Source organism: Papaver somniferum, chromosome 3, assembly GCF_003573695.1.
Source record: "Papaver somniferum cultivar HN1 chromosome 3, ASM357369v1, whole genome shotgun sequence".
NCBI classification, from domain to species: Eukaryota; Viridiplantae; Streptophyta; class Magnoliopsida; order Ranunculales; family Papaveraceae; genus Papaver; species Papaver somniferum.
In genome coordinates this window covers 76,812,508-76,838,706 of record NC_039360.1, presented here as the reverse complement: position 1 = coordinate 76,838,706, position 26,199 = coordinate 76,812,508, and the positions used below count along the sequence as shown (strand labels likewise).

The following is a 26,199-nucleotide window of genomic DNA, read 5'->3' as shown; positions in this document are numbered from 1 at the left end:
TCAGAATTACTAATTTCAGTTCTTGATGCAAGTAGAATTGAAGCCGATAAGATGCAAATGCACGAAGAAGTTTTCGATTTAGAAAAACTAATCGAGGAAGCAGTGAATTCATATAACCAAGGGGAATGGAAAAAGGAATATATGTCGTGCTAGACCATTGTGATGGTTCAATTCTCAAATCTCAGCTCGTCAAAAGTGATCGTGGAAAACTCAAATAGGTTCTCAATAACTGTTTAAGCAACACAGTTAAGTTTACATCTAAGGACATGTCATCTTACGTGCTTGGGAAAGAAAACCAAATCCCAACACTTCACTGCTTTCACCAAAATATAATGGTATCTGGAAACGTACATCACATTCAGTTTACAATAACGCTAGACAAGATTATAACGAGACATTCCATACACTTGAACGTAATGAAAATTCTTTGGAATTTGTAGTTGAGGTAAATAACACGAGAGAAGGGATACCAAAAGAGAAAAGAGATTCTTTTTTGAGAACTTTGTTCAAGTTAAGGAAACATCGGTTGGACAACGTGGTACTGGGTTAGGTCTTGGAATTGTGCAATCATTAATGCGTCTTATTGGAGGAGAAATAAACATTCTTGATAAACAAATCAACGAAAAAGGAACTTTTTTCAGCTTTAACATTTTTCTTTTCCAAGAGGAAAACACGATGCCTACAATAAGGTCATACCAAAGTCCCTGCAAGATAAAAGGTTTATCATCATCACATGTTATACTTGTTATTTAAGATGACGGAAGAAGAAACGTTACAAATAACTTCATGCAAATACTAGGTGTAAAAGTGTCAGCTATTAAACAGTGGGAACACGTTCTTCCTACTCTCCAACGGATAAAACGCCGCTTTTACGTTGATAGTCGAAGCTCTTCTGGGAAATTCGAGCAATTAGGTTTATACACGGATTATTTGAGTCAATCAATATCGCATAGTCCTATTACAGCAATGTGCGATGGGAGTTTAAGTGGCAATGATCAAGTGGAACCATCACGTTCATCAACTCCAAGTAGAAAAACATTTTGGAAAAGAATATTGCGACATTACCTTTCGTTATGATAATAATTGATGATCATTTGAAACCAATATCTGAGGTATGTTTAGTAGTTTTTAATTTTCGTAATAACCTACCTGGTGATATGCGATTTCAGATTGTTGGATTACTCTCTCCCATTATTACTGAGAAAAATATGAGGATCCCCAGGGAGAGACTAATTGTTATATGTGATGACATTTTTATTAAACCATTTCATGGTTCTCGATTGGATCAAGTGCTAAAGCTATTACCAGAGTTTGAGGGTAATATTAGGGAAGGAATTCTATCAAATGCCATGGATGAACATGCCACCGAACTTTCGTCTTCGACAAAGAAGAACTTTTATTCACGTGAAAATTGAATAGTACAACAAGGAGGTGTTAGTTCTTGCACCAATGATTTAAATATTTTGAATGAAAAAAGTCTTTCTTGTTGAAGACCAACTTGTTTAACGGAAAATGACAACGACAATCCTTTCTCGCCTTGTCAATGGCAATCCTTTGTGAAAATGGCGAAGAAGCCGTAAAAACAAGTTAGTAAAGCTTTAAAAGAACCTGATCATAGGCCAGAAGGAACTTCAAAATTTCTTCCTTATGCCTCAATTCTCATGGATTGTCGGGTAAAATTTCTTTCTTGTATATTCTTCCGGGTATTCACAATTTTCACGCAATATTTTGTATTTCATTTGCGTTGCTGGGTAAAATATAATTCCTGCATTTAATGTATTGTTGTAGAAAAATCCTTACTTTGCAAATTGATCCACTTCATTTCTAACTTTATTTCATGTTGATGTGAACATATGCCTGTTATGGACGGATATGAAGCAACAAGGAGAATACGAATGGCGGAACAATTTTATGATAGTCACATCATAATTATAGCGTTAACAACAAATGAAGCAGTTGATGAAGCAAATACGAGACAAGAAGCTGTAATGCATTTCCACATAACCAAGCCATTGAAAGTGGATCCTTTATTGAATGCCATTCATTTTCTTGATACTAGTAATACACTTGTAACACATTAGTGTAGATTAGATGATCCCTTGGAATATTTTGAAAGAATATATTGTTTTTTTGCCTAATGTACCTCACTAATTGAACACTGATTTGAATAAAGAAAACTAATTATATACGATCCTTTATATGATTTTTGGGAGTATATTTGCAATTAATTTTTTATCACTTTGAAATGTCATTTTCATTAAAAATCCGACTTCAACAGATACTAAATGGAGGCTTGGAATGTTCTCTAAATCTCTCACTTTGCTCCCACTGATCCTCATTGTGAACTACATAAGACCTAAGTATAACTTTGAAAGAGAAAAAGATACGGGACAAAGGTTATGTGTAGGGAAGTGGCCAAGAAATTAACCCACTATCATACCAAACGTTTATATCCTACTCGATGCTCCTACATGTTTATCAAATTATAATGGGCGGTCCCAGCTACTACATTTATTCGCCTAATATAGTGAGAAGAAAAGTATTGTCTTGGTTGTGATAGACATGTTAACCGAATACAATCATTTTTTAGCCTTTTGTACCGCAACTTTAATGGTAAGATCATCTTGCATCAGATATTCAAACTCAATGACTTACCTGTTTTTTTGTATCTAATAGAGATAGGGTCTTTATAATTAACTTTTGGCAAGATTTTTTCAAGTCCATGAGAACCAGTTTGAACTCAAGCATTAATTGCCTAGCATCCCCAAACAGAAGGTCAAACTGAAATGATGAATTTCTGAAAGTTACTTGAGATGCATGGCAGGTTGTCAACCACAGAAATGACATTAATGATTATCTATAGCAGAGTTATGGTGTAATACCTATACAAGTCTTTAAATGACTTCATTCAAAGCTCTTTATGGATATAGTCCTCCTCACATGACCTTTACTATTCATGCAACCACATGCGTAGTTGTTGATGAAAAATATGATGTTGGACCCTCTCAAGCTCTTCATACAGATCATTAGAAAATAATTTTTTTTTTCCGGGAAAAAAACAACTCATAGTTGGAGGTTACATGTGTTATTCTTACAATCCACTGTACCGAACCGAGTTCGCTTGTATCTCTATTCGTGAACGTTCTCTCGCAGGTTTTTTTTCCTATGTCAGCAAGGGAAGTGACTTCTCTATCTTATTCGAATGAAGCAGCCGTGGAACAATACAGTATGCGCAAGTGTGAATTGACGGCCACCTCTCAACAGCTGCGCTTTTCAACCATTACTCCAAGTAGTACATCTCTTCAAACTAGATTCAGAATGGCAATTGTTATTAAGTGTTAGGCGACTCGCATTCTAGGTGGAACAACAGATGAAACATGTGGATTTGGTACCACCCAAATCCATTCCATCTAAATAACGGGTGTTAGATTTGCATCCACGTCCATGCCATCACCCCGAAGACTGGATGGGCGGACTGGATGCGGGTAAATCCACAAATCTAAAGACTTAAAGGCCTAGATAAATAAAGCTCCCACGTTGAACAGTGAGAAAACCCTCGCTTCCTATTGGCCGAAAGAGGTCTTTTTTTTAGTTTTGTGAATTGAGGACACATGGAAAACTATGATTGGTTCAGCCAAGAGTTTGAGTTGGGAATTCTTTTAGTCTACGACAATTCAGTCCGTCAGTAAATTTGGAATTCCTTCGTGGCGACAATTCATTACGTCTCAATTTTGGAATTCAAGACAATTTAGGAAAACTATACCGTTACTATGTTAGGGAACTAAACCGTGCCATTGTTGGAAATCTAATAGTGTATATAAAGGCTCAAGTACAACACCATCAAGTATCAGAAACAATTGTGAAGATTTCAGACATGACAATCAATCAAAAACAAATCACTAAGTTTCAAAAAGAAACATGCAGGATTGCTAGAAGCTTGAGACTCTCTTTGTTACTCAACAAGTCCTTCTATGTCGCCCTAAGATCTATCAGACTTCAGCATAACAATATTTACAAAGAAAAATATTCTTCTCTAATCCAACAAAGAAGATTATAGATGGAGATAAACCGAAGAGAAAGGGTGAAAAAAAACCATTGGAAACATTGCCTTAAAAAACCAACAGAAGGAGAAGATGTTCGGGGGAAAAAAGTGCAGAAACGTATAATTCAACGGTGTCGTACAAACAGAATGAAACTGCTTAGGAGGAAAAAAAGAAAAGGTAAATCTTCTCAGTCTTATAACAATTGATATACATGTATTATTTATGTTGAAACTAACTATCTATATTCACTTTAGCTGAACCAGAAATTGAACCTTCTGAACCCAACAAAAGAAGAAAACCTTTTGTTTTCAATTACATGCTAAATGGTAAGATCTATAGCTCATGTGAAGACACCTAAGTTGTGATTTTCCTTCCTATTGTTTTATGCTACTAATTTGCACTATTATATTTTTGCTAAATCATCCAGACAATGGCATGCAAGAAGCCGAAGCTGACGATTCTGATTTGGACGCAGAATTCCCATATACAAGTTTGTTTCTTTTTCCTTTTTTAAAAAATGTTCTTTTTTTTCCATTTTTACTAACCACTGTTGTATGCTTCTTAATTGAAATAGTGATGGACCTGACAAAGCATAATATCGGTGGTCCAACAGCTGTATGTCGTCATTGCCAAGCAATTATGTGGGATGAAGAAAGATGCAACAAAATAGATAAGAAAAGTTTACCTGAATTCAACATGTGTTGCATGAAAGGAACTGTAAAATTACCTCTCCTCAAAGATACACCTGTGTTTCTTAAAAACCTATTGCAATATACAAATGGTGGATCAAGACCAGCAAAATTCAGAAAAAATATTAGAGCGTATAATTCCATGTTTTCATCTACCTCGATTGGTGCCAAAATAAAGAATCATAGGAACGATGGTTCTGCTCCATGGGTATTTACAATGTATGGTCAAAATCATCACAGAATGGGTTCTTTGTTACCTTTGGATGGTCAGCCACCTGCCTTTCTCCAGTTGTATGTCTACGATACTGAGAACGAAGTACAAAATAGGAAGAATGCTATTTCCAAAAGAAAATAAGATAAGGAGAAAAAAGATACCGAAGGCAATCCTGAAATGGAAAAAGTAGACGACTACGAGGTAGAAACCACAAACTCATTGGACGACTCTATTATAAAAGGATTGATAAAAATGTTAGACAACAACAACAGTCTTTGCAAAACATTCAGAATATGGAGAGACAGGTATAAAGAAGACCAACCAAGTAAGGTGGAGCTGCGTCTTATTAGCATTGGTAAAAGGAATGCACAACAATACAATTTGCCAACTACTTCTGAAATCGCTGGGCTTATCGTTGATAACCCCGAGGGTGATGGAACTAGAGATATAATTGTAGATGAGAAGAAAAGTGGCTTGAAAAATATATCTGAGTTGCACCCCAGTTACATGGCTTTACAATATCCACTTTTGTTTCCTTATGGTGAGGATAGTTTTCATACTGATATTTCATATGACAAAGACAATACCAGTGTAAGAGACGATGAATTGGGTTTTGAGAAAAAAAGAAAAATATAACTATGAGAGAGTACTATGCCTTTAGACTGCAACAACGATCAAATGAAGGGCAGACCCTTATTCGAGGAGGACGACTATTCCAGCAGTTTGTAGTTGATGCATATGCTACTATTGAACAATGTAGATTGAAGTGGGTTAGAGGCCATCAAGAAGAAATACGCGCTGACGTATTTCAAGGTATAAAAGAAGCAGTTGCAGCAGGAGACACTGAACCAGGTACTGCAGGTAGAATAATTTTACCATCTACCTTTACTGGTGGACCGAGGTATATGATTCAACATTACCAAGATGCCATTTCTATATGCAGACAATTAGGACCACCAGACTTATTTATTACATTCACATGTAATCCAAAATGGTTTGAAATCACAGAAGCTCTAAAGAAAATTCCTGGACAACAACCAATTGATAGACCAGATATAATTAGTGGCGTATTTCATATAAAACTGAAAGCACTAATGTCTGACCTTGAAGGAAGCAGACACTTTGGAGAAGTACAAGGAGGTATGTATTTTTAACTATTTCATTACAATTTACTTCATCCTTACTCCACTATTCAATATGCATATTTGGTTCCTAATTTTTCAACTCAAATATTCATCCTAACCCCTGAATTTTAATTGCAACAATATACACTGTCGAATTTCAAAAAAGAGGATTGCCGCATGCACATATATTACTGTGGCTTAAACCCGAAGACAAGCCAAAGACTGCAGCACATGTTGATTCAATAATTCAAGCTGAATTCCCAGACCCAGAGAAAGATAAAGTTGGATATGATGCAGTCTGTCAATATATGTTACATGGTCCATGTGGGGCTGTCAAACCTAATAGACTTGCATGCATCACAAAAAAATGTTCAAAGAAATATCCTAAAAAGTTCTGCGACAAGACAAATGTTGATGAAAAGGGGTCTCCAGTATATAGGCGTCAACAAATGAATTGTGGAGTTGAAAAGGAAGGTATCAAGTTAGATAATAGATGGGTTGTACCACACAACCTAGACTTATTGGTCAGATATGATGCACATATTAATGTAGAAGTTTGCAATTGCAGAGGTGTGTCAATAAAATACCTTTTCAAGTATTTACACGAAAGAAGTGACCGAGTAACCGCCATTCTGGAAACACCTGCAATAAAGAAAAAGACTTCAAACGATAATGATATCAGGATCCAAAAGAAAGTACATCAAACGTCAGTGATACTGTTGCACCAAATAATAAGCCCAAACCGAAATTTGATGAGATTAAGAAATATCTTGACTGTCGTTATCTATCTGCCTCAGAAGCGTTCTGGAGAACATTGAACTTTGAAATTCATTATCGTCGTCCAAGCGTAGAAAGATTACCATTTCATCTCGAAGGAGAGCAGTTGATTTATCATAAAGATACTAAAGACTTGAGAGATGTTTTGGAAAGAACCGATCCAGATGCAACAAAATTCCTTCGCTAGATGAAAGCTAATAGAGAACACGTAAAAGCAAGGAACCTAACGTATGCAGACTTTCCTTCGGAATGGACATGGGATACAGAGTCTAAATAATGGAAACCAAGAAAGAGGGGCTTCAACAAAATAGGACGCATCTGCTATGTCCACCCCACTGCAGGAGAGAAATATTATTTGCGTATTTTATTGAATGTGCAAAGAGGTTGTCAGAGTTACGACGATATTAAAACAGTAGACTGTGTAACTCATCTGACATTCAAAGCAGCATGCTTATCCCTAGGTTTGTTAGAAGGTGACGGGGAATGGGACCATGCTATAAAGGAAGCATCAACGATATATATTAATGGAAAAAGATTGCGAGAACTTTTCGTTACACTTTTGTTGAATTGCAAAGTCATTGAACCTAAAAAACTATGGAGTGAAAACTGGAAACTTTTGGCAGATGGCATTGAACACGAACACCAAAAACTTTATGGGAATGAGAATTTAACTTACGATGATGATGATTTGAAGAACTATGCTCTTCAAGAAATCGAGTTAATAATGTGGAAACGTGGTAGGACTTTGAAAGAGGATGAATTTTCAGAGATTCCGTACCCAGACATGTCAGGAATTGATGTTCCTAGGAACCACTTAGTTGCAGAAGAAACAAGCTATGACAGGATTAGTCTACTTTCCGAGGCAGAGAGTTTAAAAAAAAGAGTTAAACATAAAACAGAAAATAGTGTCTGACAGTGTCATAGATTCAGTTGAGAAGAAAGATGGTGGTCTTTTTTTTGTGTATGGAAGTGGTGGAACAGGTAAGACATATCTCTGGAGAACCATTATTTCTTATTTACGAGTGCAGGGTAAAATTGTTTTGGCGGTTGCTTCTTCGGGTATAGTGTCCTTCCTATTACCAGGCGGCCGTACAACTCATTCGAGATTCAAAATCCCATTGAGTCTTAATGAACAATCATGCTGCAATATTTTTAAGAAAAAAAATGTAGCCTATTTATTATGCAGGGCCGACTTAATTATCTGGGACAAAGCACCAATGATGCACCGAAATGGACTTGAAGCTGTCCAGAGAACCCTAGTTGATATAATGATGGAAAAAAATGGAGGAAAGGAATTGTTTGGTAGAAAAACATTGGTTCTTGGTGGTGATTTCAGGCAAATTTTACCGGTAATTGAGGAAGGGTCGAGAGAGGAAATAGTTAATGCTTCTATAAGCAGGTCAAAACTATGGAAACATTTTAAAGTCTTTGAATTAACAGATAATGCGTCTGCTGACCGGAGATACGTCTGTTGAAAAAAGAGAAGAAGTTGAAGAATTTTCAAAATGGATTCTTGATGTGGGTAATGGTAAGTTACCAACAATCAGTTTGGATGGATCGAAAGATACAGATTGGGTGGAAATACCTTCAGATTTACTAATACGGTGTCAAGAAAATCACCTTGACACAATAGTACGAACAATGTATCCCGACTTGCTAATACACATGCGTGATAAGAATTATCTTGCTGATCGGAGTATATTAGCGCCAACAAATGAATGTGTGCACAACATAAATTCACACATCTTAGCATGTATACCAGGTGAAGAACATACATATTTGAGTGCTGATTACATTGGACCATAATCGACGGAATATCATTCGAGCGTTATTTTCTACGACAAAGAGTTTCTTAACAAGCATGAATGTTCTGGAATGTCTAGCCACAAGCTAACCTTGAAAGTTGGAGTGCCAATCATGCTACTCCGAAGTATAAGCCAACCAGATGGACTATGCAATGGTACTAGATTGATTGTCAAATAATTGGGGAAAAAAGTAATTGAATCGGAGATACTCACAGGTCCAGGTGTTGGAAATATTGTTTTTATTCCGCGAATAGTAATGACTACACCCGAAACAAGTCCTCCATTTATCTTGCATCGAAGACAATTCCCAGTAAGAGTATGCTATGCCATGACGATAAATAAAAGTCAAGGACAAAGCCTTCCAAATGTTGGTGTCTACCTAGACAAGCCTGTATTTACTCATGGTCAGTTGTATGTAGCTGTTTCAAGGACAACTTCGAGAAAAGGATTAAAAATATTAATCAAAAAGAACGACAATGAGCCTGAAGGATATACACAAAATGTTGTGTATGAGGAGATATTTGATAATTATTAGACATTTATGTGCTTTCAAATTCATTCAATGTAAAAATTTCCATAAAAAATCTTTGCATCCATGTTTTTAGAACTAAAGATGATTTTTATTGTTAAGCATTTTTACAAACAAGTGATGCACATTAACATAATATTTGAGTACAACAGTTATGAATGTAAGCAACTCATTATCAAAATCTAAAATCAGGTAAGCCTGCCTTAAGCAATACATGATGACATTGATATACATTCTTTCAACATTTGTATAGTATGCAACATACCTTTTTAGAAATAAAATTTGAATTCTTCTCATCCAAATCAAATAAAAATGATGGCCGTGTTGGAATTTGGTTGTTAAGAGTAAAAGAAAAGGGTGGTTGTTATCGTGGTACTTATAGTGGGGACGTCCCATTATTCAAGAGTTTTTGATACCTGGTGAGGCCCAATGTCTTACTAAGTTTACTGCCTAATTTCTTCAACAAAAAAAAAATACTTATGCACTTAAAAAAAACGTTCGGATAATCATACCAAACTTAGGTTGATAGGCGCAGCAATATTATTTTTTTTCTCAATGGAATTCATTTTGTTGTACAAATGTATGGAGTCCTCCCTACTTGACCGTTAAAAGATGAATTTTTACGAGCATGTAACGAGACACAACAAGGGGTTCACCAGGCATCTCACCATCAGTTGAAATTTTGGACTACTCATTTGTTTAGCTCCTAAGTAAATTTGGATAAAAATCTATAATTTAGTTGTAAAATTAAATCAGCGAGAAATTGACACTCCGGTCGACATCCAGGAAGAAAATATTGTGGCCTTAAGGATGCATCACCCTTTGATGCTCAGAACCAGCTTATCGGTCCAAGACAATGTCTACATAGTAGTATTTACACTCTTCTAGGGGTACATTTTCTGGCCATCTCATTGAAGTTTGACATGAGCGACATTGTGTAACACTGGGCGCCTTGGAAGGATTTCTCTGTTTTATTGTATTCAAATTTTCGCAAATTTATCATAGAAATTTTCAGAAGGAATCACCGATTTAAGATTACTAAGTTAACTGTTAAAGAATCCATTAACACTTGAATAGTTGGAAATCTGTACCATATGTATACAAGTGTTTATGAATGGTTCTCTCACTACCACTAATTAATTTGCACCGCAAAAACAAAAAAAATAAATTAGCTAGCTAGCTAAAAATTTCGCTATGAAACTAAGCTAAGTAACAAGTTGTTGCTCTTACCCCAAATAGATGATGCACACTATAGTTTACTGAGTCTCTCTAATTTCTGCAACAATAATAGCTGAAAGCCACTTTCGAGTAACCAGAACGCAGCCTCCTAGCAAACTATCTCCTGCTTCCGTCCCCTGCAACTTTAGAACCACAATAGAAGGCATAAACAATCAAGAAGACATAACAAAACCAGGTAACCATTCATAACATTACATTCTTAATGAACACCAGCAAAATGTAAAGCATGGTCAAATAAAACTTATGGGTTCTTTGTTACCTTTGGATGGTCAGCCACCTGCCTTTCTCCAGCTGTATGTCTACGATACTGAGAACGAAGTAAAAAATAGGAAGAATGCTATTTCCAAAAGAAAAGAAGATAAGGAGAAAAAAGATACCGAAGGCGATCCTGAAATGGAAAAAGTAGACGACTACGAGGTAGAAACCACAAACTCATTGGACGACTCTATTATAAAAGGATTGATAAAAATGTTAGATAACAACAGTCTTTGCAAAACATTCAGAATATGGAGAGACAGGTATAAAGAAGACCAACCAAGTAAGGTGGAGCTGCGTCTTATTAGCATTGGTAAAAGGAATGCACAACAATACAATTTGCCAACCACTTCTGAAATCGCTGGGCTTATCGTTGATAACCCCGAGGGTGATGGAACTAGAGATATAATTGTAGATGAGAAGAAAAGTGACTTGAAAAATATATCTGAGTTGCAACCCAGTTACATGGCTTTACAATATCCACTTTTGTTTCCTTATGGTGAGGATAGTTTTCATACTGATATTCCATATGACAAAGACAATACCAGTGTAAGAGACGATGAATTGGGTTTTGAGAAAAAAAGAAAAATATAACTATGAGAGAGAGTACTATGCCTTTAGACTGCAACAACGATCAAATGAAGGGCAGACCCTTATTCGAGGAGGACGACTATTCCAGCAGTTTGTAGTTGATGCATATGCTACTATTGAACAATGTAGATTGAAGTGGGTTAGAGGCCATCAAGAAGAAATACGCGCTGACGTATTTCAAGGTATAAAAGAAGCAGTTGCAGCAGGAGACACTGAACCAGGTACTGCAGGTAGAATAATTTTACCATCTACCTTTACTGGTGGACCGAGGTATATGATTCAACATTACCAAGATGCCATTTCTATATGCAGACAATTAGGACCACCAGACTTATTTATTACATTCACATGTAATCCAAAATGGTTTGAAATCACAGAAGCTCTAAAGAAAATTCCTGGACAACAACCAATTGATAGACCAGATATAATTAGTCGCGTATTTCATATAAAACTGAAAGCACTAATGTCTGACCTTGAAGGAAGCAGACACTTTGGAGAAGTACAAGGAGGTATGTATTTTTAACTATTTCATTACAATTTACTCCATCCTTACTCCACTATTCAATATGCATATTTGGTTCCTAATTTTTCAACTCAAATATTCATCCTAACCCCTGAATTTTAATTGCAACAATATACACTGTCGAATTTCAAAAAAGAGGATTGTCGCATGCACATATATTACTGTGGCTTAAACCCGAAGACAAGCCAAAGACTGCAGCACATGTTGATTCAATAATTCAAGCTGAATTCCCAGACCCAGAGAAAGATAGAGTTGGATATGATGCAGTCTGTCAATATATGTTACATGGTCCATGTGGGGCTGTCAAACCTAATAGACTTGCATGCATCACAAAAAAATGTTCAAAGAAATATCCTAAAAAGTTCTGCGACAAGACAAGTGTTGATGAAAAGGGGTCTCCGGTATATAGGCATCAACAAACGAATTGTGGAGTTGAAAAGGAAGGTATCAAGTTAGATAATAGATGGGTTGTACCACACAACCTAGACTTATTGGTCAGATATGATGCACACATTAATGTAGAAGTTTGCAATTGCAGAGGTGTGTCAATAAAATACCTTTTCAAGTATTTACACAAAGGAAGTGACCGAGTAACCGCCATTCTGGAAACACCTGCAACAAAGAAAAAGACTACAAACGATAGTGATATCAGTGATCCAAAAGAAAGTACATCAAACTTCAGTGATACTATTGCACCAAATAATAAGCCCAAACCCAAATTTGATGAGATTAAGAAGTATCTTGACTGTCGTTATCTATCTGCCTCAGAAGCGTTCTGGAGAACATTGAACTTTGAAATTCATTATCGTCGTCCAAGCGTAGAAAGATTACCATTTCATCTCGAAGGAGAGCAGTTGATTTATCATAAAGATACTGAAGACTTGAGAGATGTTTTGGAAAGAACCGATCCAGATGCAACAAAATTCCTTCGCTGGATGAAAGCTAATAGAGAACACGTAAAAGCAAGGAACTTAATGTATGCAGACTTTCCTTCGGAATGGACATGGGATACAGAGTCTAAAGAATGGAAACCAAGAAAGAGGGGCTTCAACAAAATAGGACGCATCTACTATGTCCACCCCACTGCAGGAGAGAAATATTATTTGCGTATTTTATTGAATGTGCAAAGAGGTTGTCAGAGCTACGACGATATTAAAACAGTAGACTGTGTAACTCATCTGACATTCAAAGCAGCATGCTTAGCCCTAGGTTTGTTAGAAGATGACGGGGAATGGGACCATGCTATAAAGGAAGCAGCAACGATATATATTAATGGAAAAAGATTGCGAGAACTTTTCGTTACACTTTTGTTGAATTGCAAAGTCATTGAACCTAAAAAACTATGGAGTGAAAACTGGAAACTTTTGGCAGATGGCATTGAACACGAACACCAAAAACTTTATGGGAATGAGAATTTAACTTACGATGATGATGATTTGAAGAACTATGCTCTTCAAGAAATCGAGTTAATAATGTGGAAACGTGGTAGGACTTTGAAAGAGGATGAATTTTCAGAGATTCCGTACCCAGACATGTCAGGAATTGATGTTCCTAGGAACCACTTAGTTGCAGAAGAAACAAGCTATGACAGGATTAGTCTACTTGCCGAGGCAGAGAGTTTAAAAAAAGAGTTAAACATAAAACAGAAAATAGTGTTTGACAGTGTCATAGATTCAGTTGAGAAGAAAGATGGTGGTCTTTTTTTCGTGTGTATGGAAGTGGTGGAACAGGTAAGACATATCTCTGGAGAACCATTATTTCTTATTTACGAGCGCAGGGTAAAATTGTTTTGGCGGTTGCTTCTTCGGGTATATCGTCCTTACTATTACCAGGGGGCCGTACAACTCATTCGAGATTCAAAATCCCATTGAGTCTTAATGAACAATCATGCTGCAATATTTTTAAGAAAACAAATGAAGCCGATTTATTATGCAGGGCCGACTTAATTATCTGGGACGAAGCACCAATGATGCACCGAAATGGACTTGAAGCTGTCCAGAGAACCCTAGCTGATATAATGATGGAAAAAAATGGAGGAAAGGAATTGTTTGGTAGAAAAACATTGGTTCTTGGTGGTGATTTCAGGCAAATTTTACCGGTAATTGAGAAAGGGTCGAGAGAGGAAATAGTTAATGCTTCTATAAGCAGGTCAAAACTATGGAAACATTTTAAAGTCTTTGAATTAACAGATAATGCGTCTGCTGACCGGAGATACGTCTGCTGACCGGAGATACGTCTGCTGAAAAAAGAGAAGAAGTTGAAGAATTTTCAAAATGGATTCTTGATGTGGGTAATGGTAAGTTACCAACAATCAGTTTGGATGGATCGAAAGATACAGATTGGGTGGAAATACCTTCAGATTTACTAATACGGTGTCAAGAAAATCACCTTGACACAATAGTACGAACAATGTATCCCGACTTGCTAATACACATGCGTGATAAGAATTATCTTGCTGATCGGAGTATATTAGCGCCAACAAATGAATGTGTGCACAACATAAATTCACACATCTTAGCATGTATACCAGGTGAAGAACATACATATTTGAGTGCTGATTACATTGGACCATAATCGACGGAATATCATTCGAGCGTTATTTTCTACGACAAAGAGTTTCTTAACAAGCATGAATGTTCTGGAATGTCTAGCCACAAGCTAACCTTGAAAGTTGGAGTGCCAATCATGCTACTCCGAAGTATAAGCCAACCAGATGGACTATGCAATGGTACTAGATTGATTGTCAAATAATTGGGGAAAAAAGTAATTGAATTGGAGATACTCACAGGTCCAGGTGTTGGAAATATTGTTTTTATTCCGCGAATAGTAATGACTACACCCGAAACAAGTCCCCCATTTATCCTGCATCGAAGACAATTCCCAGTAAGAGTATGCTATGCCATGACGATAAATAAAAGTCAAGGACAAAGCCTTCCAAATGTTGGTGTCTACCTAGACAAGCCTGTATTCACTCATGGTCAGTTGTATGTAGCTGTTTCAAGGACAACTTCGAGAAAAGGATTAAAAATATTAATCAAAAAGAACGACAGTGAGCCTGAAGGATATACACAAAATGTTGTGTATGAGGAGATATTTGATAATTATTAGACATTTATGTGCTTTCAAATTCATTCAATGTAAAAATTTCCATAAAAAATCTTTGCATCCATGTTTTTAGAACTAAAGATGATTTTTATTGTTAAGCATTTTTACAAACAAGTGATGCACATTAACATAATATTTGAGTACAACAGTTATGAATGTAAGCAACTCATTATCAAAATATAAAATCAGGTAAGCCTGCCTTAAGCAATACATGATGACATTGATATACATTCTTTCAACATTTGTATAGTATGCAACATACCTTTTTAGAAATAAAATTTGAATTCTTCTCATCCAAATCAAATAAAAATGATGGCCGTGTTGGAATTTGGTTGTTAAGAGTAAAAGAAAAGGGTGGTTGTTATCGTGGTACTTATAGTGGGGACGTCCCATTATTCAAGAGTTTTTGATACCTGGTGAGGCCTAATGTCTTACTAAGTTTACTGCCTAATTTCTTCAACAAAAAAAAAATACTTATGCACTTAAAAAAAACGTTCGGATAATCATACCAAACTTAGGTTGATAGGCGCAGCAATATTATTTTTTTTCTCAATGGAATTCATTTTGTTGTACAAATGTATGGACTCCTCCCTACTTGACCGTTAAAAGATGAATTTTTACGAGCATGTAATGAGACACAACAAGGGGTTCACCAGGCATCTCACCATCAGTTGAAATTTTGAACTACTCATTTGTTTAGCTCCTAAGTAAATTTGGATAAAAATCTATAATTTAGTTGTAAAATTAAATCAGCGAGAAATTGACACTCCGGTCGACAGCCAGGAAGAAAATATTGTGTCCTTAAGGAAGCATCACCCTTTGATGCTCATAACCAGCTTATCGGTCCAAGACAATGTCTACATAGTAGTATTTACACTCTTCTAGGGGTACATTTTCTGGCCATCTCATTGAAGTTTGACATGAGCGACATTGTGTAACACTGGGCGCCTTGGAAGGATTTCTCTGTTTTATTGTATTCAAATTTTCGCAAATTTATCATAGAAATTTTCAGAAGGAATCACCGATTTAAGATTACTAAGTTAACTGTTAAAGAATCCATTAACACTTGAATAGTTGGAAATCTGTACCATATGTATACAAGTGTTTATGAATGGTTCTCTCACTACCACTAATTAATTTGCACCGCAAAAACAAAAAAAATAAATTAGCTAGCTAGCTAAAAATTTCGCTATGAAACTAAGCTAAGTAACAAGTTGTTGCTCTTACCCCAAATAGATGATGCACCCTATAGTTTACTGAGTCTCTCTAATTTCTGCAACAATAATAGCTGAAAGCCACTTTCGAGTAACCAGAACGCAGCCTCCTAGCAAACTATCTCCTGCTTCCGTCCCCTGCAACTTTAGAACCACAATAGAAGGCATAAACAATCAAGAAGACATAACAAAACCAGGTAACCATTCATAACATTACATTCTTAATGAACACCAGCAAAATGTAAAGCATGGTCAAATAAAACTTATGGGTTCTTTGTTACCTTTGGATGGTCAGCCACCTGCCTTTCTCCAGCTGTATGTCTACGATACTGAGAACGAAGTAAAAAATAGGAAGAATGCTATTTCCAAAAGAAAAGAAGATAAGGAGAAAAAAGATACCGAAGGCGATCCTGAAATGGAAAAAGTAGACGACTACGAGGTAGAAACCACAAACTCATTGGACGACTCTATTATAAAAGGATTGATAAAAATGTTAGATAACAACAGTCTTTGCAAAACATTCAGAATATGGAGAGACAGGTATAAAGAAGACCAACCAAGTAAGGTGGAGCTGCGTCTTATTAGCATTGGTAAAAGGAATGCACAACAATACAATTTGCCAACCACTTCTGAAATCGCTGGGCTTATCGTTGATAACCCCGAGGGTGATGGAACTAGAGATATAATTGTAGATGAGAAGAAAAGTGACTTGAAAAATATATCTGAGTTGCAACCCAGTTACATGGCTTTACAATATCCACTTTTGTTTCCTTATGGTGAGGATAGTTTTCATACTGATATTCCATATGACAAAGACAATACCAGTGTAAGAGACGATGAATTGGGTTTTGAGAAAAAAAGAAAAATATAACTATGAGAGAGTACTATGCCTTTAGACTGCAACAACGATCAAATGAAGGGCAGACCCTTATTCGAGGAGGACGACTATTCCAGCAGTTTGTAGTTGATGCATATGCTACTATTGAACAATGTAGATTGAAGTGGGTTAGAGGCCATCATGAAGAAATACGCGCTGACGTATTTCAAGGTATAAAAGAAGCAGTTGCAGCAGGAGACACTGAACCAGGTACTGCAGGTAGAATAATTTTACCATCTACCTTTACTGGTGGACCGAGGTATATGATTCAACATTACCAAGATGCCATTTCTATATGCAGACAATTAGGACCACCAGACTTATTTATTACATTCACATGTAATCCAAAATGGTTTGAAATCACAGAAGCTCTAAAGAAAATTCCTGGACAACAACCAATTGATAGACCAGATATAATTAGTCGCGTATTTCATATAAAACTGAAAGCACTAATGTCTGACCTTGAAGGAAGCAGACACTTTGGAGAAGTACAAGGAGGTATGTATTTTTAACTATTTCATTACAATTTACTCCATCCTTACTCCACTATTCAATATGCATATTTGGTTCCTAATTTTTCAACTCAAATATTCATCCTAACCCCTGAATTTTAATTGCAACAATATACACTGTCGAATTTCAAAAAAGAGGATTGTCGCATGCACATATATTACTGTGGCTTAAACCCGAAGACAAGCCAAAGACTGCAGCACATGTTGATTCAATAATTCAAGCTGAATTCCCAGACCCAGAGAAAGATAGAGTTGGATATGATGCAGTCTGTCAATATATGTTACATGGTCCATGTGGGGCTGTCAAACCTAATAGACTTGCATGCATCACAAAAAAATGTTCAAAGAAATATCCTAAAAAGTTCTGCGACAAGACAAGTGTTGATGAAAAGGGGTCTCCGGTATATAGGCATCAACAAACGAATTGTGGAGTTGAAAAGGAAGGTATCAAGTTAGATAATAGATGGGTTGTACCACACAACCTAGACTTATTGGTCAGATATGATGCACACATTAATGTAGAAGTTTGCAATTGCAGAGGTGTGTCAATAAAATACCTTTTCAAGTATTTACACAAAGGAAGTGACCGAGTAACCGCCATTCTGGAAACACCTGCAACAAAGAAAAAGACTACAAACGATAGTGATATCAGTGATCCAAAAGAAAGTACATCAAACTTCAGTGATACTATTGCACCAAATAATAAGCCCAAACCCAAATTTGATGAGATTAAGAAGTATCTTGACTGTCGTTATCTATCTGCCTCAGAAGCGTTCTGGAGAACATTGAACTTTGAAATTCATTATCGTCGTCCAAGCGTAGAAAGATTACCATTTCATCTCGAAGGAGAGCAGTTGATTTATCATAAAGATACTGAAGACTTGAGAGATGTTTTGGAAAGAACCGATCCAGATGCAACAAAATTCCTTCGCTGGATGAAAGCTAATAGAGAACACGTAAAAGCAAGGAACCTAATGTATGCAGACTTTCCTTCGGAATGGACATGGGATACAGAGTCTAAAGAATGGAAACCAAGAAAGAGGGGCTTCAACAAAATAGGACGCATCTACTATGTCCACCCCACTGCAGGAGAGAAATATTATTTGCGTATTTTATTGAATGTGCAAAGAGGTTGTCAGAGCTACGACGATATTAAAACAGTAGACTGTGTAACTCATCTGACATTCAAAGCAGCATGCTTAGCCCTAGGTTTGTTAGAAGATGACGGGGAATGGGACCATGCTATAAAGGAAGCAGCAGCGATATATATTAATGGAAAAAGATTGCGAGAACTTTTCGTTACACTTTTGTTGAATTGCAAAGTCACTGAACCTAAAAAACTATGGAGTGAAAACTGGAAACTTTTGGCAGATGGCATTGAACACGAACACCAAAAACTTTATGGGAATGAGAATTTAACTTACGATGATGATGATTTGAAGAACTATGCTCTTCAAGAAATCGAGTTAATAATGTGGAAATGTGGTAGGACTTTGAAAGAGGATGAATTTTCAGAGATTCCGTACCCAGACATGTCAGGAATTGATGTTCCTAGGAACCACTTAGTTGCAGAAGAAACAAGCTATGACAGGATTAATCTACTTGCCGAGGCAGAGAGTTTAAAAAGAGAGTTAAACATAAAACAGAAAATAGTGTTTGACAGTGTCATCGATTCAGTTGAGAAGAAAGATGGTAGTCTTTTTTTTGTGTGTGGAAGTGGTGGAACAGGTAAGACATATCTCTGGAGAACCATTATTTCTTATTTACGAGCGCAGGGTAAAATTGTTTTGGCGGTTGCTTCTTCGGGTATAGCGTCCTTACTATTACCAGGCGGCCGTACAGCTCATTCGAGATTCAAAATCCCATTGAGGCTTAATGAACAATCATGCTACAATATTTTTAAGAAAACAAATGAAGCCGATTTATTATGCAGGGCCGACTTAATTATCTGGGACGAAGCACCAATGATGCACCGAAATGGACTTGAAGCTGTCCAGCGAACCCTAGCTGATTTAATGATGGAAAAAAATGGAGGAAAGGAATTGTTTGGTAGAAAAACATTGGTTCTTGGTGGTGATTTCAGGAAAATTTTATCGGTAATTGAGGAAGGGTCGAGAGAGGAAATAGTTAATGCTTCTATAAGCAGGTCAAAACTATGGAAACATTTTAAAGTCTTTGAATTAACAAATAATATGCGTCTGCTGACCGGAGATACGTCTGTTGAAAAAAGAGAAGAAGTTGAAGAATTTTCAAAATGGGTTCTTTATGTGGGTAATGGTAAGTTACCAACAATCAGTTTGGATGGATCGAAAGATACATATTGGGTGGAAATACCTTCAGGTTTACTAATACAGTGTCAATAAAATCACCTCGACACAATAGTACGAACAATGTATCCCGACTTGCTAATACACATGCGTGATAAGAATTATCTTGCTGATCGGAGTATATCAGCGCCAACAAATGAATGTGTGCACAACATAAATTCACACATCTTAGCATGTATACCAGGTGAAGAAAATACATATTTGAGTGCTGATTACATTGGACCAGAATCGACGGAATATCGTTCGAGCGTTATTTTCTACGACAAAGAGTTTCTTAACAAGCATGAATGTTCTGGAATGGCTAGCCACAAGCTAACCTTGAAAGTTGGAGTGCCAATCATGCTACTCCGAAATATAAGCCAACCAGATGGACTATGCAATGGTACTAGATTGATTGTCAAACAATTGGGGGAAAAGTAATTGAATCGGAGATACTCACAGGTCCAGGTGTTGGAAATATTGTTTTTATCCCGCGAATAGTAATGACTACACCTGAAACAAGTCTTCCGTTTATCCTGCATCGAAGACAATTCCCAGTAAGAGTATGCTATGCCATGACGATAAATAAAAGTCAAGGACAAAGCCTTCCAAATGTTGGTGTCTACCTAGACAAGCCTGTATTCACTCATGGTCAGTTGTATGTAGCTGTTTCAAGGACAACTTCGAGAAAAGGATTAAAAATATTAATCAAAAAGAACGACAATGAGCCTGAAGGATATACACAAAATGTTGTGTATGAGGAGATATTTGATAATCATTAGACATTTATGTACTTTCAAATTCATTCAATGTAAAATTTCCATAAAAAATCTTTGCATCCATGTTTTTAGAACTAAAGATGATTTTTACTGTTAAGCATTTTTACAAACAAGTGATGCACATTAACATAATATTTGAGTACAACAGTTATGAATGTAAGCAACTCATTATCAAAATCTAAAATCAGGTAAGCCTGCCTTAAGCAATACATGATGACATTGATATACATTCTTTCAACATTTGTATAGTATGCAACATACCTTTTTAGAAATAAAATTTGAATTCTTCTCATCCAAATCGAATAAAAATGATGGACGTGTTGGAATTTGGTTGTTAAGAGTAAAAGAAAAGGGTGGTTGTTATCGTGGTACTTATAGTGGGGACGTCCCATTATTCAAGAGTTTTTGATACCTGGTGAGGCCCAATGTCTTACTAAGTTTACTGCCTAATTTCTTCAACAAAAAAAAAATACTTATGCACTTAAAAAAAACGTTCGGATAATCATACCAAACTTAGGTTGATAGGCGCAGCAATATTATTTTTTTTCTCAATGGAATTCATTTTGTTGTACAAATGTATGGACTCCTCCCTACTTGACCGTTAAAAGATGAATTTTTACGAGCATGTAATGAGACACAACAAGGGGTTCACCAGGCATCTCACCATCAGTTGAAATTTTGAACTACTCATTTGTTTAGCTCCTAAGTAAATTTGGATAAAAATCTATAATTTAGTTGTAAAATTAAATCAGCGAGAAATTGACACTCCGGTCGACAGCCAGGAAGAAAATATTGTGTCCTTAAGGAAGCATCACCCTTTGATGCTCATAACCAGCTTATCGGTCCAAGACAATGTCTACATAGTAGTATTTACACTCTTCTAGGGGTACATTTTCTGGCCATCTCATTGAAGTTTGACATGAGCGACATTGTGTAACACTGGGCGCCTTGGAAGGATTTCTCTGTTTTATTGTATTCAAATTTTCGCAAATTTATCATAGAAATTTTCAGAAGGAATCACCGATTTAAGATTACTAAGTTAACTGTTAAAGAATCCATTAACACTTGAATAGTTGGAAATCTGTACCATATGTATACAAGTGTTTATGAATGGTTCTCTCACTACCACTAATTAATTTGCACCGCAAAAACAAAAAAAATAAATTAGCTAGCTAGCTAAAAATTTCGCTATGAAACTAAGCTAAGTAACAAGTTGTTGCTCTTACCCCAAATAGATGATGCACCCTATAGTTTACTGAGTCTCTCTAATTTCTGCAACAATAATAGCTGAAAGCCACTTTCGAGTAACCAGAACGCAGCCTCCTAGCAAACTATCTCCTGCTTCCGTCCCCTGCAACTTTAGAACCACAATAGAAGGCATAAACAATCAAGAAGACATAACAAAACCAGGTAACCATTCATAACATTACATTCTTAATGAACACCAGCAAAATGTAAAGCATGGTCAACTAAAACTTATGGGTTCTTTGTTACCTTTGGATGGTCAGCCAGCTGCCTTTCTCCAGCTGTATGTCTACGATACTGAGAACGAAGTAAAAAATAGGAAGAATGGTATTTCCAAAAGAAAAGAAGATAAGGAGAAAAAAGATACCGAAGGCGATCCTGAAATGGAAAAAGTAGACGACTACGAGGTAGAAACCACAAACTCATTGGACGACTCTATTATAAAAGGATTGATAAAAACGTTAGACAATAACAGTCTTTGCAAAACATTCAGAATATGGAGAGACAGGTATAAAGAAGACCAACCAAGTAAGGTGGAGCTGCGTCTTATTAGCATTGGTAAAAGGAATGCACAACAATACAATTTGCCAACTACTTCTGAAATCGCTGGGCTTATCGTTGATAACCCCGAGGGTGATGGAACTAGAGATATAATTGTAGATGAGAAGAAAAGTAGCTTGAAAAATATATCTGAGTTGCAACCCAGTTACATGGCTTTACAATATCCACTTTTGTTTCCTTATGGTGAGGATAGTTTTCATACTGATATTCCATATGACAAAGACAATACCAGTGTAAGAGACGATGAATTGGGTTTTGAGAAAAAAAGAAAAATATAACTATGAGAGAGTACTATGCCTTTAGACTGCAACAACGATCAAATGAAGGGCAGACCCTTATTCGAGGAGGACGACTATTCCAGCAGTTTGTAGTTGATGCATATGCTACTATTGAACAATGTAGATTGAAGTGGGTTAGAGGCCATCAAGAAGAAATACGCGCTGACGTATTTCAAGGTATAAAAGAAGCAGTTGCAGCAGGAGACACTGAACCAGGTACTGCAGGTAGAATAATTTTACCATCTACCTTTACTGGTGGACCGAGGTATATGATTCAACATTACCAAGATGCCATTTCTATATGCAGACAATTAGGACCACCAGACTTATTTATTACATTCACATGTAATCCAAAATGGTTTGAAATCACAGAAGCTCTAAAGAAAATTCCTGGACAACAACCAATTGATAGACCAGATATAATTAGTGGCGTATTTCATATAAAACTGAAAGCACTAATGTCTGACCTTGAAGGAAGCAGACACTTTGGAGAAGTACAAGGAGGTATGTATTTTTAACTATTTCATTACAATTTACTTCATCCTTACTCCACTATTCAATATGCATATTTGGTTCCTAATTTTTCAACTCAAATATTCATCCTAACCCCTGAATTTTAATTGCAACAATATACACTGTCGAATTTCAAAAAAGAGGATTGCCGCATGCACATATATTATCGTGGCTTAAACCCGAAGACAAGCCAAAGACTGCAGCACATGTTGATTCAATAATTCAAGCTGAATTCCCAGACCCAGAGAAAGATAGAGTTGGATATGATGCAGTCTGTCAATATATGTTACATGGTCCATGTGGGGCTGTCAAACCTAATAGACTTGCATGCATCACAAAAAAATGTCCAAAGAAATATCCTAAAAAGTTCTGCGACAAGACAAGTGTTGATGAAAAGGGGTCTCCAGTATATAGGCGTCAACAAATGAATTGTGGAGTTGAAAAGGAAGGTATCAAGTTAGATAATAGATGGGTTGTACCACACAACCTAGACTTATTGGTCAGATATGATGCACATATTAATGTAGAAGTTTGCAATTGCAGAGGTGTGTCAATAAAATACCTTTTCAAGTATTTACACGAAAGAAGTGACCGAGTAACCGCCATTCTGGAAACACCTGCAATAAAGAAAAAGACTTCAAACGATAATGATATCAGGATCCAAAAGAAAGTACATCAAACGTCAGTGATACTGTTGCACCAAATAATAAGCCCAAACCGAAATTTGATGAGATTAAGAAATATCTTGACTGTCGTTATCTATCTGCCTCAGAAGCGTTCTGGAGAACATTGAACTTTGAAATTCATTATCGTCGTCCAAGCGTAGAAAGATTACCATTTCATCTCGAAGGAGAGCAGTTGATTTATCATAAAGATACTAAAGACTTGAGAGATGTTTTGGAAAGAACCGATCCAGATGCAACAAAATTCCTTCGCTAGATGAAAGCTAATAGAGAACACGTAAAAGCAAGGAACCTAACGTATGCAGACTTTCCTTCGGAATGGACATGGGATACAGAGTCTAAATAATGGAAACCAAGAAAGAGGGGCTTCAACAAAATAGGACGCATCTGCTATGTCCACCCCACTGCAGGAGAGAAATATTATTTGCGTATTTTATTGAATGTGCAAAGAGGTTGTCAGAGTTACGACGATATTAAAACAGTAGACTGTGTAACTCATCTGACATTCAAAGCAGCATGCTTATCCCTAGGTTTGTTAGAAGGTGACGGGGAATGGGACCATGCTATAAAGGAAGCATCAACGATATATATTAATGGAAAAAGATTGCGAGAACTTTTCGTTACACTTTTGTTGAATTGCAAAGTCATTGAACCTAAAAAACTATGGAGTGAAAACTGGAAACTTTTGGCAGATGGCATTGAACACGAACACCAAAAACTTTATGGGAATGAGAATTTAACTTACGATGATGATGATTTGAAGAACTATGCTCTTCAAGAAATCGAGTTAATAATGTGGAAACGTGGTAGGACTTTGAAAGAGGATGAATTTTCAGAGATTCCGTACCCAGACATGTCAGGAATTGATGTTCCTAGGAACCACTTAGTTGCAGAAGAAACAAGCTATGACAGGATTAGTCTACTTGCAGAGGCAGAGATTTTAAAAAAAGAGTTAAACATAAAACAGAAAATAGTGTTTGACAGTGTCATAGATTCAGTTGAGAAGAAAGATGGTGGTCTTTTTTTTGTGTATGGAAGTGGTGGAACAGGTAAGACATATCTCTGGAGAACCATTATTTCTTATTTACGAGCGCAGGGTAAAATTGTTTTGGCGGTTGCTTCTTCGGGTATAGCGTCCTTACTATTACCAGGGGGCCGTACAACTCATTCTAGATTCAAAATCCCATTGAGTCTTAATGAACAATCATGCTGCAATATTTTTAAGAAAACAAATGAAGCCGATTTATTATGCAGGGCCGACTTAATTATCTGGGACGAAGCACCAATGATGCACCGAAATGGACTTGAAGCTGTCCAGAGAACCCTAGCTGATATAATGATGGAAAAAAATGGAGGAAAGGAATTGTTTGGTAGAAAAACATTGGTTCTTGGTGGTGATTTCAGGCAAATTTTACCGGTAATTGAGAAAGGGTCGAGAGAGGAAATAGTTAATGCTTCTATAAGCAGGTCAAAACTATGGAAACATTTTAAAGTCTTTGAATTAACAGATAATGCGTCTGCTGACCGGAGATACGTCTGTTGAAAAAAGAGAAGAAGTTGAAGAATTTTCAAAATGGATTCTTGATGTGGGTAATGGTAAGTTACCAACAATCAGTTTGGATGGATCGAAAGATACAGATTGGGTGGAAATACCTTCAGATTTACTAATACGGTGTCAAGAAAATCACCTTGACACAATAGTACGAACAATGTATCCCGACTTGCTAATACACATGCGTGATAAGAATTATCTTGCTGGTCGGAGTATATTAGCGCCAACAAATGAATGTGTGCACAACATAAATTCACACATCTTAGCATGTATACCAGGTGAAGAACATACATATTTGAGTGCTGATTACATTGGACCATAATCGACGGAATATCATTCGAGCGTTATTTTCTACGACAAAGAGTTTCTTAACAAGCATGAATGTTCTGGAATGTCTAGCCACAAGCTAACCTTGAAAGTTGGAGTGCCAATCATGCTACTCCGAAGTATAAGCCAACCAGATGGACTATGCAATGGTACTAGATTGATTGTCAAATAATTGGGGAAAAAAGTAATTGAATTGGAGATACTCACAGGTCCAGGTGTTGGAAATATTGTTTTTATTCCGCGAATAGTAATGACTACACCCGAAACAAGTCCCCCATTTATCCTGCATCGAAGACAATTCCCAGTAAGAGTATGCTATGCCATGACGATAAATAAAAGTCAAGGACAAAGCCTTCCAAATGTTGGTGTCTACCTAGACAAGCCTGTATTCACTCATGGTCAGTTGTATGTAGCTGTTTCAAGGACAACTTCGAGAAAAGGATTAAAAATATTAATCA

The 26,199-nt window shown here is 36.5% G+C and overlaps 3 protein-coding genes across 3 annotated transcripts; all 3 read left to right on the top strand.

The window, feature by feature from the left end:
• The first annotated feature begins 8,064 nt into the window (after positions 1-8,064).
• On the top strand, positions 8,065-8,653 carry LOC113359646. Its single transcript, XM_026603240.1, has 2 exons — positions 8,065-8,196; positions 8,288-8,653. Exons 1-2 carry the CDS (start codon positions 8,065-8,067, stop codon positions 8,651-8,653), a joined length of 498 nt encoding a protein of 165 aa, XP_026459025.1.
• Positions 8,654-10,663: 2,010 nt separating this feature from the next.
• Positions 10,664-14,013, top strand: LOC113359645. Its single transcript, XM_026603239.1, has 5 exons — positions 10,664-11,224; positions 11,325-11,536; positions 11,579-11,775; positions 11,970-13,519; positions 13,567-14,013. Exons 1-5 carry the CDS (start codon positions 10,664-10,666, stop codon positions 14,011-14,013), a joined length of 2,967 nt encoding a protein of 988 aa, XP_026459024.1.
• A 2,968-nt stretch (positions 14,014-16,981) lies between these two features.
• LOC113359644 lies at positions 16,982-20,244 on the top strand. Its single transcript, XM_026603237.1, has 3 exons — positions 16,982-17,483; positions 17,678-19,774; positions 20,009-20,244. The coding sequence occupies exons 1-3, from the start codon at positions 16,982-16,984 to the stop codon at positions 20,242-20,244; spliced, it is 2,835 nt and encodes a 944-aa protein (XP_026459022.1).
• Positions 20,245-26,199: the final 5,955 nt, after the last annotated feature.

Bases quoted from the DNA above. Each gene is read 5' to 3' on its own strand.
- LOC113359646 (XM_026603240.1), top strand. From the start codon at position 8,065: ATGATGCACCGAAATGGACTTGAAGCTGTCCAGAGAACCCTAGTTGAT. The intron at 8,197-8,287 runs GTAATTGAGGAA...TTGAATTAACAG, and splicing joins ATTTCAGGCAAATTTTACCG to ATAATGCGTCTGCTGACCGG.
- LOC113359645 (XM_026603239.1), top strand. From the start codon at position 10,664: ATGGGTTCTTTGTTACCTTTGGATGGTCAGCCACCTGCCTTTCTCCAG. The intron at 11,225-11,324 runs GTAAGAGACGAT...AATGAAGGGCAG, and splicing joins ATGACAAAGACAATACCAGT to ACCCTTATTCGAGGAGGACG. The intron at 11,776-11,969 runs GTATGTATTTTT...TTAAACCCGAAG, and splicing joins CTTTGGAGAAGTACAAGGAG to ACAAGCCAAAGACTGCAGCA.
- LOC113359644 (XM_026603237.1), top strand. From the start codon at position 16,982: ATGAGAGAGTACTATGCCTTTAGACTGCAACAACGATCAAATGAAGGG. The intron at 17,484-17,677 runs GTATGTATTTTT...TTAAACCCGAAG, and splicing joins CTTTGGAGAAGTACAAGGAG to ACAAGCCAAAGACTGCAGCA. The intron at 19,775-20,008 runs GTAAGTTACCAA...CATGTATACCAG, and splicing joins GGTTCTTTATGTGGGTAATG to GTGAAGAAAATACATATTTG.